We start from the raw sequence: 18,448 nt of genomic DNA on the forward strand, positions 1-18,448 counted from the left end.
CGAAGTGTGGCGCGACTGGCGATCGCGAGAGGCAGCGCGAGTGACGCGTGGGCGCGATTCTGAGCAGCCTCCCCAGACACATCCCAGACGACTGCGCGCTATCTCGTAGCAATCGTCGCCGCACTAGGCTTTTCTTCTCGCGCCTTCGCCATACCCTCTTCCTCCGCTTTTCTCCTCGCGGCTTCATCCCCCGCTGCGCTCCGCGTTCGCTCTTTCATCCTTCGCTGTGCTCGTTCGCTCGGTTACGCCGACGCTTGCCACAGGAACGGGTGCCTAAGAGCTGCACTCTTTTAAAAAAGTACGGCAGATTCAACGCGCTTGTTGAGATCTTTTTCTTGAGTCGTTTCAGTTAAATCCTACGCAAATAGACACATTACGCGTGCGAATGTATTTTGTTTCGAACTTTGTGTAAATCTTTTGCATGGATCTTTTGTTGAGCGTATCCGGCGAGATGTTCTTTGTAAGTGCCCTGTAAATGTTTTTTCCCTCTCCATGCCGCAGCTGTGTGGGAGAGCTCCCGCTACGTATACACGGCGAGACGCCGACGCCAAACGGGGAAAAAAGGCAACAAATTCACGCCAACATGCAACGTCTGAGCAAGTGTTATGCGACAGCAAAATCATGATTACAAAGAAAGCACTGCCTGCAGGATCCGCGGTGGCAGCCTGGTTATGCGACCACATTAGCGCTCGAGATCCCTTTTGCGGCGGTCGCCTACTTTGTATGAGCTGTGTCTTACCAGTACTCACGTACGGGGCAGAAACCTGGAGGCTTACGAAAAGGGTTCTACTTAAATTGAGGACGACGCAACGAGCTGTGGAAAGAAGAATGATGGGTGTACGTTAAGGGATAAGAGCAGATTGGATGAGGGAACAAACGCGAGTTAATGACAGCTTAGTTGAAATTAAGAAAAAGAAATGGGCATGGGCAGGATATACGTAATGAAGAGGGAAGATAACCGATGGTCATTGAGGGTTAGGGACTGAATTCCAAGGGAAGGGAAGCGTAGCAGGGGTCGGCAGAAAGTTAGGTGGGCGGATGAGATTAGGAAGTTTGCAGGGACGACATGGCCACAATTAGTACATGACCGGGGTAGTTGTAGAAGTATGGGAGAGGCCTTTGCCCTGCAGTGGGCGTAACTAGGCTGATGATGATGATGCCTACTTTTTTTCGTGCGTGACAGCTTCTCTCGGAACTGATCGGAATTCGAAATACGCCACCAGGATCGGCCCAGTTGGGACGCTGAGCCGATCCTGGCGACCCCCCCCCCCCGTTTTTTTTTTTTTTTTTGCCTTTTTCTCCGGGTTTGGCGTCGGCGTTGTATGGAACTCTATGGTCGGGTATACGTACGGGGCTCTCCCACACAGCTGTGGCGTGGAGGGAAAACATTAACAGGATCATTGTATTCGGGGTAGGCCCAGTTTATTCGGCAATAAACCCAGCACCGACGCACACTAAAATAAAAACTGGACAGGTAAGCAAGCAAAGAAAGCTTCGCTTTAATGTGCTCGCTCTAAGCGTCCCGATGAAGTGTGTGGGCTCGATGACTTCGCGCGTGACGTCACGGCTCAAAATGCGCAGGCCTTGTGTTATCTATGAGGTGTTGATCGCGGCGCCCATCGGTGAAGTATAAGGCACGCTCACTATGAGCGAGAGAGAGAAAAAAAAAGCTTTATTAAGCAGTTAACCGGAGTTATGGCAGGTCTGGGTGGGGCCCTCAGTCCAGGGCTCCAGTGGCTCTTGCGGCTCGCTGAGCTTGGTCCAGGGCCAATTGGCTCCCCCGATCCTCGCTTGCAAGCAGTGCCTCCCACTGCCCTTAGAAAAGGTGACTTGACGCGTTGCTTGGCCTAGCCGTACATTCCCACGTTATGTGGGCCAGCATGGGTTTTGCGTCGCACCACGGGCAGGCGTCCGTGTAATATGTCGGGTGCTTCTTGTGTAAGAGGTTTAGGTGTGGGTATGAATAGTACCCCTGTCACACTGGCCGTTTTAATTCCATTCGAATAGAATGACCATTCACATCTAATGACATTATTCGGCCGCTACGCAGCGATATTTAATGCCATTATAGTCTAATGTCTTCTGCGATCGAATGAGTTCGAGAAACTCATTCGCCTTCGCACTCGAACCGAATGTATACTCTCTACCCCCGACACTGTAAAATGTGATATTGAGCATGCGTAATTTGAGATGCGTTCATGTGAAAATGTAAATAATTTTGCGTGTTTTAACGTATATATCATTTCAACGCGAGAACACCTGTACGGCAGGCTGTCACAAAATGCTTTTACCCTCCACCTCAGTGGCGTCTGGCCGCCGTCGCTTTACCGATTTTACTGTTGTCAACAATCAGGCGCTCCAAGGTTTGGCAGAGTGTGTTCAAAACAGTGCTCGTTCCTTTGGAAAGTCCAACGTTCTCGGTGTACAGTGGAAGCGCTCGCCATCACTGCTGCAACAGCGAACACGTTTGTTTGAATGCGCTGCTCAATTTCCTGACCAAGTCTTACTTCTGCGTCTATTTCATGCCCAAGCCTTTTTCTCTTGTTAAAGCGCTTTGCTCGCAACGCAAAGTATACAGCAACTAAACGCTTAACCTGCTGCAACTGATCGTCGTTGTTCAGCGCTAGTTTTGTAGGAAACTCTATGGTCTATTCAGCGCTGCCATGTCAGCCATTTTGCGTGTGTTCACTGTATACTGTATCGGCTATGGCTACTGACTAAGAACCCGCCGTGGTTGCTCAGTGGCTATGGTGTTGGGCTGCTGAGTACGAGGTCGCGGGATCGAATCCCGGCCACGGCGGCCGCATTTCGATGGGGGCGAAAACACCCGTGTGCTTAGATTTAGGTGCACGTTAAGGAACCCCAGGTGGTCAAAATTTCCGGAGTCCTCCACTACGGCGTGCCTCATAATCAGAAAGTGGTTTTGGCACGTAAAACCCCAAATATTATTATTATACTGACTAAGAGTTGTCTTGGCTTGTGGTGGCCAGACATTCCTAAATGAGAGTTTTCTATCCGGGTTTTTTCACTGAAGCGACGCCTCGTATTTATTTATTTTAATAGGTTAACCTTCCTGCAACTGTACTCTCCTCTTCTTCAACTTTTCTGGCGAATATTTTTAGAATTAGCGTCATCGATATCACGAACGAATGACATTTCTTTTTCCTGTGTAGCACCATCACGGATCGAATGGCATTCGTTGCGCCGAATGTCATTCGAACGTAATGACACCACAGTAATAACGTTAGAATGTCCAGTGCGATTGCGACGCCAGTCTTGGGCATGCCTTCTATTTAGTTTGGAGTGCGGAGGGCCGTAGGTCCGTCTTCTCCCTCTGCTGATTCTCTAATATGTTGAAGCTGCTTATTTTATCACGGGATATGGATCCCGTCTTAAAGTAGGTTATTAAGCGAATATCTTTCTTTAGCTATTTTGCCTGCTTTCGTGATCGGTGGTTGGACTTTCACCGCCGTCGCAACACGGTTGCGTGAGTTGCGAGGTGCGTGAGTTGCCGAATGCGAACGATGATAGCACTTTGAGACGCCGTCTCACCTGTAAGACCCGTACAAATGTGCTGGTTAACGGCTCTGTTGTCTGCGGAGTTACGCAGTGAAACAACAAAGGCTACCTAAGTATTCCCAATGCAACAAATATATGCCGCCAAACACACCACTGCTTTCATAAAGCGAATAGCATTCTTGAAGCGTACTATGAAGCATGCTATGCGCTTATATTAACAATCATTGTCGATTATTCCCGCACTTCATTTCTTTTATTTTTTCGCCCTCAGACTTGTTAGTAGGTTACCTTGAAAACTTAGAAAAGAGTGCACCACTGGCTTGGAGTGAATTTTCCCTCAGTTGTTCTGGTTGTTACTAAAATGCGCATTTCTTCCAAACAGTTGTTCATCAGTCGGGCTTGCTTGCTGACAATACGGTAGACGGCGCAAACACAAGACAAACACTGGGCATAGTTATGTCGGCATTTGTTCCCTTCCCACGCGGGCGCCGGCCCAGTGAACACCTACATACACGTTTACAAATTAGCTGCACGAATCCTTGCACAAAAACAAAATCAAATAACTGTAACGGTGTGCTGTGGAAAAGGCGCAGATGGCGTCGGCCAAACAAACCCACGCAGGAGAGAAAAAAAAACTTCGAGAGTCTCGAATGTGTGGGAGGAAGAGGAGGTTGCTTGGGAACAAGGACTAGTGGCGACACCATGATTACCTAGCTCACTGAAGATGGACGTCTGACCGCTAGAGCAAATACTGAGGGAGAACTGCAACTGGCATGGCATTGTCCAGTGACGACCATCGCATTTAACACACAATAGTGGTGGAAAACAGCGATACAAAGTATGCATGTTAGACAGTTGGTCGCTAGATGTCCAAAACGTCGTGTTTACGTGTTACTACGTGTTACGTGTTAAAACGTGTTACGTGTTAAAACGTGCTACTGGAGCAAATGTCTGGTTGTAGTGTATGTGTCTACTATTTGTACCGCATGAATTTGCGCTTAGTAAATATATTTCACGAATGCCCCACCGAAGCCTGCCATTGTTTGTTGTATCTTTGCTTCTTTATATACCCACCGAATATTGTGTTGTGCTATCCTAATACGCAGTACATTCGCCTGTGCAACGTTTACCCGTAACGTGCCAACCAGCGTACAGGGTGATGCGTGACGAGATCCAAGTAGCTATATGCTTTACAGAAAAAGGAATTTTTGCTCCACGTATAATACGGTGTCGATCACGTTGTCTTCGAACGCACAAACGGCAAGTGGTCTGTAGGTCCCCGTAAGATCCATATTTCAACGAGATTCGATCAACGAGATCCAAAACCAATTTACACGCCTTGCGCAGTTATGCACCAATTAATGCACGGTTTACCATGCATTTCAAGGCCAGTGAAGCGTGCGCATCCAACGATAGTAGTTATGTGACATTATGGCTGCGCTCGTGTCACTTTATTAGTTGCGGACTCCTGTGTGCCTACAACGTTTCTCAGTACTATTACCTTGTAACTCATCCTTTCGGGTTCAGGATTTAGTCGTTTCGTTGCCTGAAGTGAAAAAAAGAAGAAAGAAAAACTTTCGCTGCTCAGCTCGAGATCGCGGATTCGAACCCGGCCGCGGCGGTCGCATTTCGATGAGAGCGAACTGCTAAAACGCTCGTGTACTTAGATTTAGGTGGCCCAGGTGGTCAAAATGAATTCGGAGCCCTCCACTACGGCGTGCATCTAATATCGTGGTTTTCGCACCTAAGGCCCTGCTATCTTTTGTCTGAAAAACCTGGCTATAATGCACAAGCTTTACTTCATCCTGCTGTTCTTACTTTGTACCTACTGTTTTTCACATACTGTGATCAACATACGGCCTTGAAAGGTAACGATAGGCCAAACATGTGTTGAGAGCGAGTTCTCTGTGTTCTACGCTTTCGACACTTCATATCAACGAGGACCCCTGCTTTGTTAAGTGCAAAGACGCGCTCTAGCGCGTAAGCTTTCGCATCTATATGCATACCATACGCACTGCGTTCGTTGCGATATCGGGCCGTGAGGTGTTACACCCAACCATATTTGCCCCAGAGGGCACCGTCTGTCTGGCCGTGACGACAGCGTGAAAAAAAAAAATCAATGGGGCACTCACCCGCGCGGCGGCCACGTCGTGCCTCTGCAGTTGCTGCTCGTAGTGGTCACGCAGGTCATCGAGGCGCCTGTGCCAGAGCTGCTCCTTCTCCTCGTAGACCTGGATGATGGCCTGCTCGTTGCACTCCAGAGTCTGGCGCAGGTGCGCGATTTCCGCGTCCTTCTCGCGCAGCTGAGCTTCCAGCTCAGCCACGCCCGAGTCGCTCGGCGAGGGCGCCTCCTCTTCGGCCAGCAGGGCGGCCGAGCTGTGGCCCGAGTCGAGCACGTCCAGCATGGCCGAGCCGCCGCCACTTGAGGAACGTGACGCCGCACGGGCCTCCTTGCAGTCGAAGTGCGGCATCGACTGGTGGAAGGGCACCTTGCAGCGGGCTGGGTGGAAGGCGGTGCGCGTGCTCACGGCTGCCGACCGCGGCTGCCTCTCCAGCAGCGGCGCCGAGTGATGACCCGAGGGCCGGCGCTCAGGCGCCTGCAGTAGCCGCTCGTCGTGCAAGTTGAACACCGAGCCACTGCTCGAGCATCCGTCGTCGACGTCCGCCCCGTGGCCCCAGCGCACCGCCCGGAAGGCCACCGGCCGCACCACCGCCGGGTTCTGCGTGTGTCACTGCAGCTGTCGCAAAAGCCCCTCGTGCGCGCTGGCACCCGTGATGCCTCAATGTCCAACAGCGACTTCACGCGCGTTATTGCCATTGCTGAGGATTATTCCTTGCGCACAGACAATGTCTACGTGAACGCGCCAGTGCTGCGGCACGTGTCACACTGGTTTCTTAATGTTTAAGAGCTTCATCTGCACTGCGGTTTCGCGTTCCCGATCGCCTGGCGCACCAGGAACACGTATTAGGGACGTAATAATTCCATGGCTTCACTCTGCGCAGCACTGCATGCGACAACAGTCGGACTGGAAGTGTACTCACTGTGGTGACCAGCACTCCGCTGACGGGAGGTAGGCGAGGCGGCGAGGCCGTCATGTCGTCAGTGTCCATGGACCACGAGAAGGGGGTGCCCTGGAATGGAGCAAGGGGTCATCACCACAGTCGGCAGCGGTGCTCGGAGCCACATGGTGTGTAGCAGCGGCTCGCTGCGGCGGCTCGATCGCAACAACAAAGCGGGCCGCGGAGACGGCATGTCGCTGCCAGACGCGCCCCATATTTTCCTAGCTGCTGCACTTTCGCCGCCGCCAAACTCGTTCTTCGAGTTCTCCGGCAGACGTCGCTCCAAGGCCAAAGGGCAGCTGCTACCCGCCGGAAACTCCTGCCCGGCGCTTCACCCCCCTTCCCGCTGGCACTGCTCGTCATGTGCGGCGGCCACTTCCTAGTCTGGCGGCGGCCGACAACAGTAACCGCCCCGGGTTGTCCCTCCGGCGAAGGAGAAATCCCGACCAGTTCCGCGGTTGCTTTTGCTGACTGGGTCGGGCGCGGCACCTGCGCGTGCGGTCATCCCCGCGCGGCGTCTAATGACTGGCTGCCGAGAATCGCTTCGAAAACGCGCATCGGCGACGCGCGGGTCCTCGGCAGTGGCAGCGCGAAGCTGTCCGTGAATCGGGAAAAGCGCGACAGGATCTTGTCGCACCCAGCTCTCGGCGTTAAACAATGGGCATCCCGCTCGTACAGCACGTGCGTCCGGAGCGTCGTCGTGTGACCAACTTTAATCATACTGGGACACCACAGAACAGACCCCTCTTCTAACTCGAGTGCAGTCGCCGGGGGCATCAGTGCAAATAAATGGAGGTCTCGGCCGAATCACACTGCTGGCACAAGCGTGACCAGACCGCCCCCGCCATTTTGTCAGACTGACGAACTCGACGGCAGTAGCGGGGAGCCACGCCTGGCTTCCACTAGCAGAAAGCTGCGCGGCAACAATGGCGGCCCCTCGGTTGGCGGGCGTCGCCTTGCCCGCGCGTCTACGGAGGCCATGCAAATCACGGAGAGGCTCGCCAGATCAGCGTTCGCCCGACCTCCAGATTTCATCGCGCTCGTTGCGAATATGCCTCGGTGCAATCGCAAGTACTCGCTGCTGCTGCGTGTCGGAGGCAGTACGCACTGCCCCTGGCTTTCTTCATCGCCCACTCGGATGCACGCGTGCAGTGTGAGCGGCCAAATGATCGAGAGCGGTTGCAGATGCACGTCACCGGGCCGTCGTCTGGTTGACCTCGGGCACATTAGTGGGGCATATGACGCCACAAGCGCATTGACGCCACTCACTTGGCCCGACGTAAAGCGGGTAAAAAAGACGGCGCCGGAGAGCCAAGCGCATATCGAGGATGCACGAACGGCGGGATCAGATAGGCGAGGATCGCGGAATAGAAGACGCGGCAGATATACGGTGCAGAAAGAAAAAAAAAGAGACCAAATCGAAAATGAAGCCATTGAGGCCAGCTGCTTCGTGCGACGGGAAAAGGTAGAGCGTGAGCAAATAATTGTGTAAATTAAGTTTCACAGTCGACCCAAATTTAAATGATAATTCAAGTCGGGAATCCGCATAACACACTGCCTGCTGCTGTAGAAACATCACTTAACAAATGTGGCAGGGCTAGCAACACTAAAAGGAAATGTCGCAAACAGGGGCAATATTTGAACGGAAAGAAATTCATCGACAATTACGACACTCCCTAATGCGAAATTTCAGCGCAGTTATATACGCGTTTTCATTTCGCGATATATTGGCTGGCGCGCACAATCTGTCTCGTGTGGCACGTTGTAAACGGAGCAAAGTGTGACGCGACTGCCTCGCTAATCGGGAGATCTCGAGAGGCAGCGCGTCGATGACGCGTGGGCGCGCTTCACAACAGCCGCCAGCAGAGTAGACAGACCTACGGTCATGCAGCGCTCTATTTCCATATATGGTATTAGTGGACGCGCTCGCCGTATGCCATCGGTAAACAGACGACGCACGCTACTTTGGCGCCATCTCGTAGCCATCGTTGCCGCAAAGCCCGTCTTGCGCGGCACTACGCTTTTCTTCCTGCGTTTTCGCCATACCTACAGTACACTTTAGCCATACCCTGCTCCTCCGCTTTCCGCCTCATGATTCCGCTGCACCCTCCTCCTCCGCGTTCCTCCTCGCGCTCTCTTCGCTATCGCCGTCTTTCATCCGCGCTCCGCGTTGGCTCTCATCCTTCGCTGTGCTCGTTCGCACGGTTACGAGGACGCCGCAGTACGACGCCGACGCTCGCCGGTGGAACGGGTTCTCGACCTCGGCATGCGCATTTCAGTGGATGTCTAATGCTAAAACGCCCATGTGCAAAGATTTCAATGCGCGCTGAAGAACTAGAGCCGGGCAAAATTAAAACGAATCTCTCGACCACGGTGCTTGTTCCAACTCGTTTCTGCAGCGCAACAACCAATCGCCCAGTTGGACTACACAGACTGCGTCCGAAACGACGGACTCCTGGCTTCGCGAAGCCTCAAGAAGTATGCAGCAAGAAGCTCGCACTCGCGAGCACTGGCAGAGTGGGACGAGACACGTTGGCTGCTCTGCGCCCCCTTCTGTTCCACCACAGGAAATCTCCATCAGCGAGGGGAAAGGCACTCCGCGGCACCGCTTCCTCGCCTGCACTCGCAAGCGCCCGTAGTCGTGTGGCCCCACAAGGTCGTGTGGTCGATCCTTCCCAGCTGCTGTGGTCGCATTTGAAGACTACAAGGGTGGCAAGGAGACGGGAAACCGTGCGGCACCACGACGTATTCCGCCGCACTCGTCAATACTTGTCCCACGCTACTCCCAGGCCTGTTCCTATGCCGACAATAAACTAAGAACGCTTTTTTTTATCTTATCTCTCTTGGTGGTCTACACCTGGACAAGCCTGGATATAGGTAACGAATTACGATTAAAAGAATTTAAAGGATAGAGCGAGATGGCCGCTCGTTCCATCGCGACGCGGGTACAAAGCCGTAGCCCCTCTTCTCTAATCTATGCAAGCGACATCCGAAAGGAACGACCACGATTTCAAAAATGCCTCTTATATTTGCGCTGCATGAATTAAAGCATATTTACTCTCACGCTTGAGTGAGATTTACTGAAAAGGGAAGCTCACAACTGTTCACTCCCCCATGCTCTCAACTCTTCCTTCTAGTACCGAAAGCAGCTGCGACCATACGTAGGTGCCACGTGTGTCACGAACGCGCTGGCCATTCTTGGTGGTGCTGAAGTACAGCCCTTCCTTACGCACTTGGATCTGCGTTGGGTGCTATTTCTGCTTAGAAAGAAGGAAAACGGAGAGAGAGTCGTGTTGTCCTCTGCTTAGTATGACAAGCACAATGGAAGTGCTTAAAGTTGACCAAACTACGTTTTCGTTTATAACTGAAGTATCACACACATAGACCCTGTGGTACGTTGAGTATTCAGCCACCCTTACTCTTCCTGTGTTACCAAAACGTCAGCCGATCGCCCCGCCCTTGAACAGAATGGTCCTTCTTCCGGTGATAATGATGGTATTTATTGTCATACTTTTTGAAGCGGGGCGACAACATTCACAGCCACCTAGCCCGCTTGACTTCAGGTTATACTACATCTGTTGCAGACTATCATTTTGCCTATTTCTCCTTGATATTTTCTTTCTTCGTTAGAACCCATCTATGATTGTAACGACTTCGGTCCTATGAATGTTCTTTGCGTGGGTTGGACCGTATCCACAGTAGTTTTACGAGCGCTTTCTCATTGGGCGGTCTTCGGGCGCTCTCCACTCACGATAATGATTGGCGAGCGGTGATGGCCATGCAGATGCGGGCGGCTCATATGTAGGAGAGGTTTTGTGAGTGCATGCCGTGAGACTGCTGGTCATGTCGGCGTAGCTGGAAGGTGCGTCAATGCACTGTTTTGGCTACAAACGTTGCAACTGACCCAAAAAGCGCGCTAAGTTTTACTATGGCGCCTACCGATGTATACTTAATAAAGTCGTTCCGCAATCTACATGCACCTCGTAGCGCTGTGTCGCTCATTAAGGCGATCCTCTCTCCCTTCCTTTATTTCCGTCTTTCTGTAGTGGCTGCGGTGAAACGGACCGGGTGTACAGGGTGTCGCGTCGTCGCATGCTATCTCTGCAGTTGGTCGCCGAGATGCCATTTCAGCGACACACTCACGCGCAGTGCCCCCGAGAAACGAAGCCGGTGGAGTGCAGGAAGGGACGACGACAGTCAGCTCCGCGGGGAGTGGTTTCGCGCGCGAGGGGAGATGCAACGACCTGACTTGCCACTCGGCGAGAAGCACCGCCGAGCACATCCACCGGAACCAGCCGGTTCCCGAGAGACTTGTACACACGCCAAGTCCACGCTGTTCTCTGTTCATTTCGCGAGCGAGCGCCCCAAGCCCTTGTAGCTTTCTCAAGTTCCTTCGTTTCTCTTCGCGGCCGGCATACACTCAGTTTCCTTTTCTTATTCATTACTGTACCATGCGGCGCAGTGCCTCTAAAGTCACTTTCACTTGTTCCTTCCGCTCCTTTTATAACGATTCAAAAGTAGGAAAACGAAATTTCTGCAAGCAGCTTTCCTTTTCTCGGTTTTCTCGATGCGTTTCGCTGAAATATTTAATGTTTTCCTGTGTCCACAAGAGGCCCTCGGCGCCAGCAGGTTCACTTACAGACGAAACCTGCCCATTTGCAAGGTCAATTATGACCTCTACTGCGCGCGAAGAGTGCCGTGAACAACAGCGTGCGCGGGGTTTGACGCCGATGCACAGAAAAACGCGGGCGTCAACAGAAAAGCCAAAATATATAGAGTAAAGAGCCTAACGGTGCTTCGCGAAAGCGAACTAGCGCGGATTTCTTAAAAGCACCATAATGTCGGCGCAATGTCTACGACGCACTTCCGCTCTCCTTCCGAAACCGACAGTAATCTTCGACGCCGCAGGTGAAACGCTTGCGGTGGCAGTCTTGGTCATGGTTACAAACGCCACTTCTAGCGCGTCCACAATGAGACTCGCGCGGCTCGTGCCGCTTCGGAATAGTTGTGACCAAGTTAATGAGAGATCGTGTATTGAAAAGAGCGCAATCGTCCTGACAACTCCTCGGGGATTGAGTGTAAAAAGGGGGGCCCTGCTCGCAATCAGACGGAGCACTTCACACAACAATATGGTGTCACGTATTTCGGCGTCGTTATTCAGCTGATGAATCGCTTCTCAGTATCTAACTTTCCGATGCTGCCTTCACTTAGTCCATCACCGCCACAAACACGGTCATCAATTGGCATTGTTTACTGCACCATCTCACCCAACGCTTTCCAGTGTCCGACGCCAACGGCACCACGTGAACCATGCACACGAGATTCGTTCACACGAACTGACCGTTGACGGGTCGAGCCGGATGTTGGGCTGGATCAGGTCGAACGAATGAATCCACCCCTCGAAGGCAAATTGACCCAACCCGCCCCGAAGCACGAGGTCGCGGGATCGAATCCCGGCAACAGCGGCCGCATTTCGATGGGGGAGAAATGCGAAAACACCCGTGTACTTAGATTTAGGTGCACGTTAAAGCGCAAGGTTCACGTTAATCCGGCGTCCGACTCGCGGGAACGGCAGCCGGAATCGAGCTGTTTTGCCGTGGCGAAGCACCGGATCGGACGCGCGGCCTGCGACAAATGGGGCAGATTTTCATCTTCTTCATGGCGTGGGTGAGAGAAAGTACGCTTATTCTGCAGCCCATGCGAGAGGATTTTCGTCGTCCGACGCGTCCGGCAACGGCACCGTCGTTTGGCCGCAGCCAATGACAGCGCGGCTGGTATGTGACGTTCTCTGACGTTCCTTCCACAGAGGCGGCGCCGGCGGGCCGGTTTCTCTTTGGTTTCTCTAGGTTTCTCGCGGTATCTTTTCTTTTTTTTCCTCGCTGGCTGCAGTTTGTTTCCCACACAAAATAGTTAACAGTTACGTAAAATTATCTCGAACGTGTGCCTGTTCTGCAAAGGGCATTTCGCAGGCCGACAGCACGCACCGACCGTCTGCTCGCTTCGCTTGTACGTTTGCCCTTCGCAACGACTGCGGCGAGCAAACCAACTGTGTTTAATTACGGGCGACCTAAGTGCACAGTGTCAATCGTTTGGCAAAAATAAGCGCTCTTCGACGAGCTCGGGCTGCATCGCAAGCGCCGTCGGTCACGGTGTCCGCCTAGCTAGGCCAACCAGCCCTCTATCGCTGGCTGTCAGCGGAGCCATCAGTGGACAACGCGCCGTCGTGAAGTGTGCTGTCACTCGCAGGGGTGTAACTTTATTGACAGTGTTCGCGTAAAGCGAAGCAGTGTTGTGCAGAGTTGTTCATACTGTGTTTCTCGACGTGGATGTGGCCTTCTGAGCGTGCAAGCTGGGGCGCTGCAGCGCGTGCATCCCGAATCGTCGCATGCCGGAGCATGCAGCGCCGCACGTCGTGTCGGACGCCAAATCGTACCGTGTGTCTCCTGCTTAGAGAACCCCAGGTGGTCTAAATTTCCGTCCCCCACTACGGCGTGCCTCATAATCAGAAAGTGGTTTCGGCACGTAAAACCCCAGAATTTAATTTGTTTTAACCTGTATCGACGTTCTCGCGGCACGATTTTCCGGCGTTGACATAAAACCCCGACGAACAGATTTCGGCAGGAGAACGTAAACAAACAAGCATTCTAAGCACGTGTTGGTGGGCGAGTTGGTTATGCATGATTACAACGAAGACGCCAAATAAAACAACAGTTAGTGCGTTAAAACAACAGTTAGTGAGTTGTTAGTGCGCCTACGTGTCTCGTGTCTCCTTCCTTCGTCTGTTGTTTTATTTGGCGCCTTCTTTGTAATCAAGCATTCTAAGCTGCCTCGTTCCAGATACCAGAGGGTGGCGCTGGCACAACGAACGGCGAAGCAGTCCATGTGGTCGGCGCTTATGGCTTCGGAGAACTGAGCCGCAGCAGGACCCCACGCCATCAGCAAGTCAGCTGGACACGCGCGCAGTGGCCCACGTATTTTCGACAGAAAAGCGTACGTTCGCGAGCCCATGCATCCTGTTTGCGCTGCAGCTGATGCGGACCCAGCTGCCCACAGTAGCAGCAGTGCCGCCAGTGCACTTTGCCAGCCCGACGGCGTCGTAGGCGCGCGGACGTCCTCCATTCAGGCTTCCGTTCAATTGACTCGTCGTCGCGACCTGCTCGAATTCCCTCCAGTGCTGAGCTGACGCGCGCTCGAATCGAATGAGCGCTCATGTCGCGGACGCACGCGCCGATGGCTAGGAGTCAATCATCGGGGTGAAGGGCACGTCACCGATTCTCCGCTCGCGTGAGGTCGTCGAGCTCGCCTCATTTCTCGAAGCGCAGCTAAATAATGCAGACCCAAATTTAATGAAGTTTGCGGTTTTGGTTCTCTGAAAATCCCGCCCAATCGCGTAGCCTGTTGCCTACAGCAGAAAAACTCGCTGCCACTATGCATGTGCAGGAGAAACAGTGCAGTGGCTGTGGAGAGCGACAGAGAGGCCGGGAAGTTAACAAGGCTTAGCTTTAGTTAATGGCTAGCCTGCACTGGGGAAGAGGAACCGAAAGATGAGAACTTCACAGTATGGGCAGACACGCACGCAATGAAGCGTTCATCAGTTCGTCACAAGCGGTCATATAGGCTGTAAAATGTTGCCTGCGTGGTTTCGCGTTCCGGAAGAGAAGCAAGGCGTTGAGACTGATGCCTCATCTCCGGCTCCTGGTCTCAGCAGCTACGGCGTTCTGCTGCTAAGCACGAGCGCGCACGGCCGAATCCCGGCTGCGGTGGCCGCGCTTCGATGAAGGCCGCTCGGTGTACCCAGCTTTGTGTTGACGTTAAAGTCCGGTTAGACAAAATTAATCGGGAGCCATCCGCTGCAACGTCTCCTCGTAGTTCCTCTGTTGCTTTGACATAGTTAAACACGATCGATCGATCAATCAATCAATCAATCAATCAATCAATCAATCAATCAATCAATCAATCAACAGTAAGTTAACCCCTTTAGCTGAACCCTTTGGTACATTAATCCCAACGTCTCTGCTTGAACGCTACACTCCTCTTACACACCGCTCTGCACCAATATCGCCAAAGTCTTGTTCGTTCAGGCCACGATTCATAGTCTGCTTTTATCGCCGGAAAAGAGCCACAGTCGTCAGCTCATTTCGTCGCGTGCTGGTTGCGCGCCCGTAGATGTCATTTCGAGATTTACTTTTCTTTTTTTTTCACATGCATTTAATCACTCATACTCAAGACAAGTGCGTGTGTGTTTTGGGTAAAAGCTTTTTTTTCTTCAGAACTCGCATTCTCTTCTCTAATAGTTTGATTGAATATGATAACGTGTACACAGATTATTGCTTTCTGTATAGGGACAATATGTGCAGAAATGTGCACAATAAGGATTGTAGGAACATTCTGTGTAGCTGTCCAGCGAAAAAAAAACTTCCAGAGTTAAAATATTAAGCGCGTAAGCAAGCGTCACAGTAAACTTGGTGACAGCAGAAAGAAGGCCGTAAAGCGACCGGAATGTTTTTGACGCAGCTTTAAGAAAGTCGTACGAATTTCCTACATGAGATACCTCGTCACAAATAAGTTGCAAGAAATCAAGAAAAGGGGCTCGGTTGACTGGCAGGCTGGCAAACAAAAATAGCGCAGCACTGCAGACAGACAAGACGCCAACCTTGATAATCAGTGCTAGTATACAGACAACGCTTGTTTGGTCGTAGTTTCACGGTCGTCATGAATATTTACACGTCTCTAGTTACGGAAAGCAGTCGCAGGAACAGAAAGACTTTGCATGAAGACAAGTTCCTTGGTGTTTTTCCTCACTTTTTTTATGGCCTCTCTCTCTCTCTTTATTATTATTATACTACTACTTTGTTTAGACTCCGATATCTTAGAAGCACGCAGTAACCGTGCCGTAAACTTATGCGCAATCAAAAAGGACTCACAAAGCGCTCTCCGCGTAGTTCGGCGAGAAATCCATACTCTGCACAGCCACGGTTCACAGACATAGCAGTACAAAAGCAGAGAGCTAGTCGCGAAGAGTTCCAACGTGCTCTACGGCGCTCTCAGCAATATATGGGAAGCTAGGGACTCCGCATTCGCAGTGTGCGGGCAATAGGCGCATGTCGACGATAAAGAGCAGTGAAGCAATGCGAAAGAAAATGTTAGGTTCGTTTGAGTCACTCCTATTTTTTCATCGCACTCACGACAGGGGGCTCCTCAGAACAAAGTAGAATTTGTTCAACAAAAAAAAAAGAACAAAAAAAACGGCCAATCCAATCAACCCCTCATAGCTGGGGTATCGATTGTATACTCGTACAATCTACAAGCGAATTTTTTGTACCCAATTCTACTGTTAAATCTTGCAAGCTGTCTATGTTATAATTGTTCTCGTGTTGTGAAACATGATCTGCTCCTGCGGCTGCAGACCAATCAGACACCCCACCCCGCCTCTCCTTCGTGTTCTCAGAGGCCCCCGAAGTGAATTCCTAAGTGCGAGACAACAACAAATCTGTGCGCCGGCGAGCAACAGTGGCATCGGAATGGCGGCACACCCACACAGGCCGCCCCATGCACGGCGTCTCCTTTGAGCTGCGGCGGGTGTCTTCCTCGAACCCGGCCAGCCGCTCTTTCCCGCCGCCAACGTCCCGACAACAAGGCTGCCTGCGCGATGCGCACCGCCTCCTCTGGCACTCCTTTCGCGTCGAGCGCTATGCGCGCCGGACGGGCGACGCCAACAAACCTCCGCGGCTCGGCCGACACCTCGCTCTTGTGAGAGGCAACATTCGCCGCGGCGATTGACGCTGCGCGCGGCTGACTGGAAAGTGGAGCACGCAGATCGCGATATACGTCCCCCGAGTGCACGCACGCCAAGCACACGACACGAACGAAGCCTGTGAAAAGAAAGCGCACGCGTGTGGCGCGCCTCCGTTACCTCCGCGATGAGCAAAGAAAGGATCGCGAAGCCCGGCTGCACTGAAATGCGGAATCGAGGAAGTGGCTCCTTTTGTATTCCTCAGTAAATTTGGCTGTGTTCCACATATAAATATGCGAGCGCGAGATGACGGAAAACTGGACGAAGAAACTAGAGCAGTTTTGAGAACTCGTCTCCTGCAGATGCGGCACCTAGAACAGATATTTGTGTGTGATGCAGTCTTTCAAACTTTCAGCCTTTCTTTCTTTTTTTAATTAGAAGGGCAGGGCACACGTTTCTGACGTCGTCGTCGGATCTGCGGTCCCACCAACAAAGTTAACTTTCAAGACCACGGCAGGAGACGTATGAAACCGTTTCCGCCATCTTTGTGGAGTACGCGCCTTAACTGGAAGCTGCTGTGGCCACCCCGGCGACGCGACGCACTTCCAGCAGATCCGTGGAGCGAGAAAAGCGACCGCAGTCCGGTGCTCACGAAGCGCGACCCTGCTCACTCTGCTGCGCCGTCAGAGGAGGCAACCCTTCCTTTCTGCCAGCAGTAACACACCACCACGTTATTTTACCGCGGCCAGGTGTATCATAGTATATCGTGGCGCTTTTCTTGCCCTTCCCGAGAAACGCGCATTCGCTGGGGCGGTTTCCGTGCCCGCCAGGAAACAAACAAAAAGAAACCGGGAAAGAAAACTTGCGCTCTGCGGCGCGCGCTGTCAAGAGGCGCGGCGGAGCAGAAAGCAGCCGAGTGCGAGACGACGAGTGTCCGGCGGAGCGCGCGGACGATCGAGTCACGGTGCGAAAAGAAAAGCCGCCGCGGCGCAAGGCGGGCAATCAGCCGGGCCTTCGCCGCATTCGCAGGGGACACAATCGCCGGGCGCGCGCCGGAAATGGCCGGCAAGGAGGCGGCCACTCTAACCTTGAGGCCGGCATCGGAGCGTCCGTCCATTAGGGGCGCCGCCTGTGTGTGTCTTAGCGCTGGTCCTCGCGCCAGCCAGGGTCAAAACCCGGCAAAGATCGGCCGCGCGCGCGAAACTGATAGCGCGCATCTCGGACCGGGCCGCCACTTATAGGTGCCGTCCCGACGTCGCCAACCGCTGCCGCTGGCGAGGTACATGCGAAGGGAACGCACAGCTACGCTAGGGCTGGCGACTCTCGCTGCTCGCCGGGGCTCCGATCGCCGCCGAAGAGGAGGACCCTTCCCTCGAGGACCAGCGCGTGGGCCCGTCTTTCACGGCGCTGGCGGCCTCTCCCCAATCTCTCGGGCCGCACTGAAATGCCAATGAGCGCGGATTAATTTTCGGCTCCGTGAGTGTTGCCGCCAACGAGACAGCCCCCGTCTTCGGAGCGGCCGGACGTTTAATGTGATTCGGGTGTAGCACCAAGTGTGTCAGGACCGATTGTTTTCGGACGTAAAAGCTAACGCGGGTACAAATAATAATAAAAGCGTCATTTCGAGTGTCGAACCGCATATGTAAAAAGCGCACGCAGACAAGCAAGTGCATATGTGAAACAGTTTGTTAGTGTATACGATACTTTTACTGTCCTGGCGAGATGGGTTTCCTTATTTCTTTTTTCGGGGTACGAAGCTCTAAGGAACGTACGGGCTATAAGTCTGAGGGGGGGGGGGGGGGGTCAATGCCGCTGTTGCAGGGCCTCGCTCTACAAGCCAGTGCGTGGCGTGGCTACGGTGTGCCCGCAAATTACCAGTGCAAATTTACACGTCTGGAAATTTACACGTTTCTTTCGCCATTGTCGTTGGAGATACACTGCTGTGCAACAGCAGTGTAGCAACGGGAAAAAAAGCACACGTGCTCATTCATCAACATGTACAATCGCGTTTACATTTCGCTTTGGCATGCGTCTTGTTAACCGGTGCAAATGGTGTAACGCGCTTGAGCTCAAATTTGCAGCACAGATCAGCATGAAATTATATCCACAATGTCTTGCAATTTCTCTAAACAACCT

The 18,448-nt window shown here is 52.6% G+C and overlaps 1 protein-coding gene across 2 annotated transcripts in view; it reads right to left on the minus strand.

Moving 5' to 3' along the window:
• The window catches only part of LOC142566164 (uncharacterized), an 85,724-nt gene that overhangs the window by 13,525 nt on the left and 53,751 nt on the right, over positions 1-18,448 (minus strand). For both annotated transcript variants that reach the window (XM_075677010.1, XM_075677008.1), the window contains exons 2-3: positions 6,562-6,651; positions 5,652-6,239 (exon numbers count right to left, since the gene is read on the minus strand). In XM_075677010.1, coding sequence (XP_075533125.1) covers positions 5,652-6,239; positions 6,562-6,630 — 657 coding nt within the window. In that variant the 5' untranslated portion in view covers positions 6,631-6,651. The remainder of the gene's footprint in view (positions 1-5,651; positions 6,240-6,561; positions 6,652-18,448) is intronic.

This window comes from Dermacentor variabilis, unplaced genomic scaffold, assembly GCF_050947875.1.
Source record: "Dermacentor variabilis isolate Ectoservices unplaced genomic scaffold, ASM5094787v1 scaffold_12, whole genome shotgun sequence".
Classification (NCBI taxonomy): Eukaryota; Metazoa; Arthropoda; class Arachnida; order Ixodida; family Ixodidae; genus Dermacentor; species Dermacentor variabilis.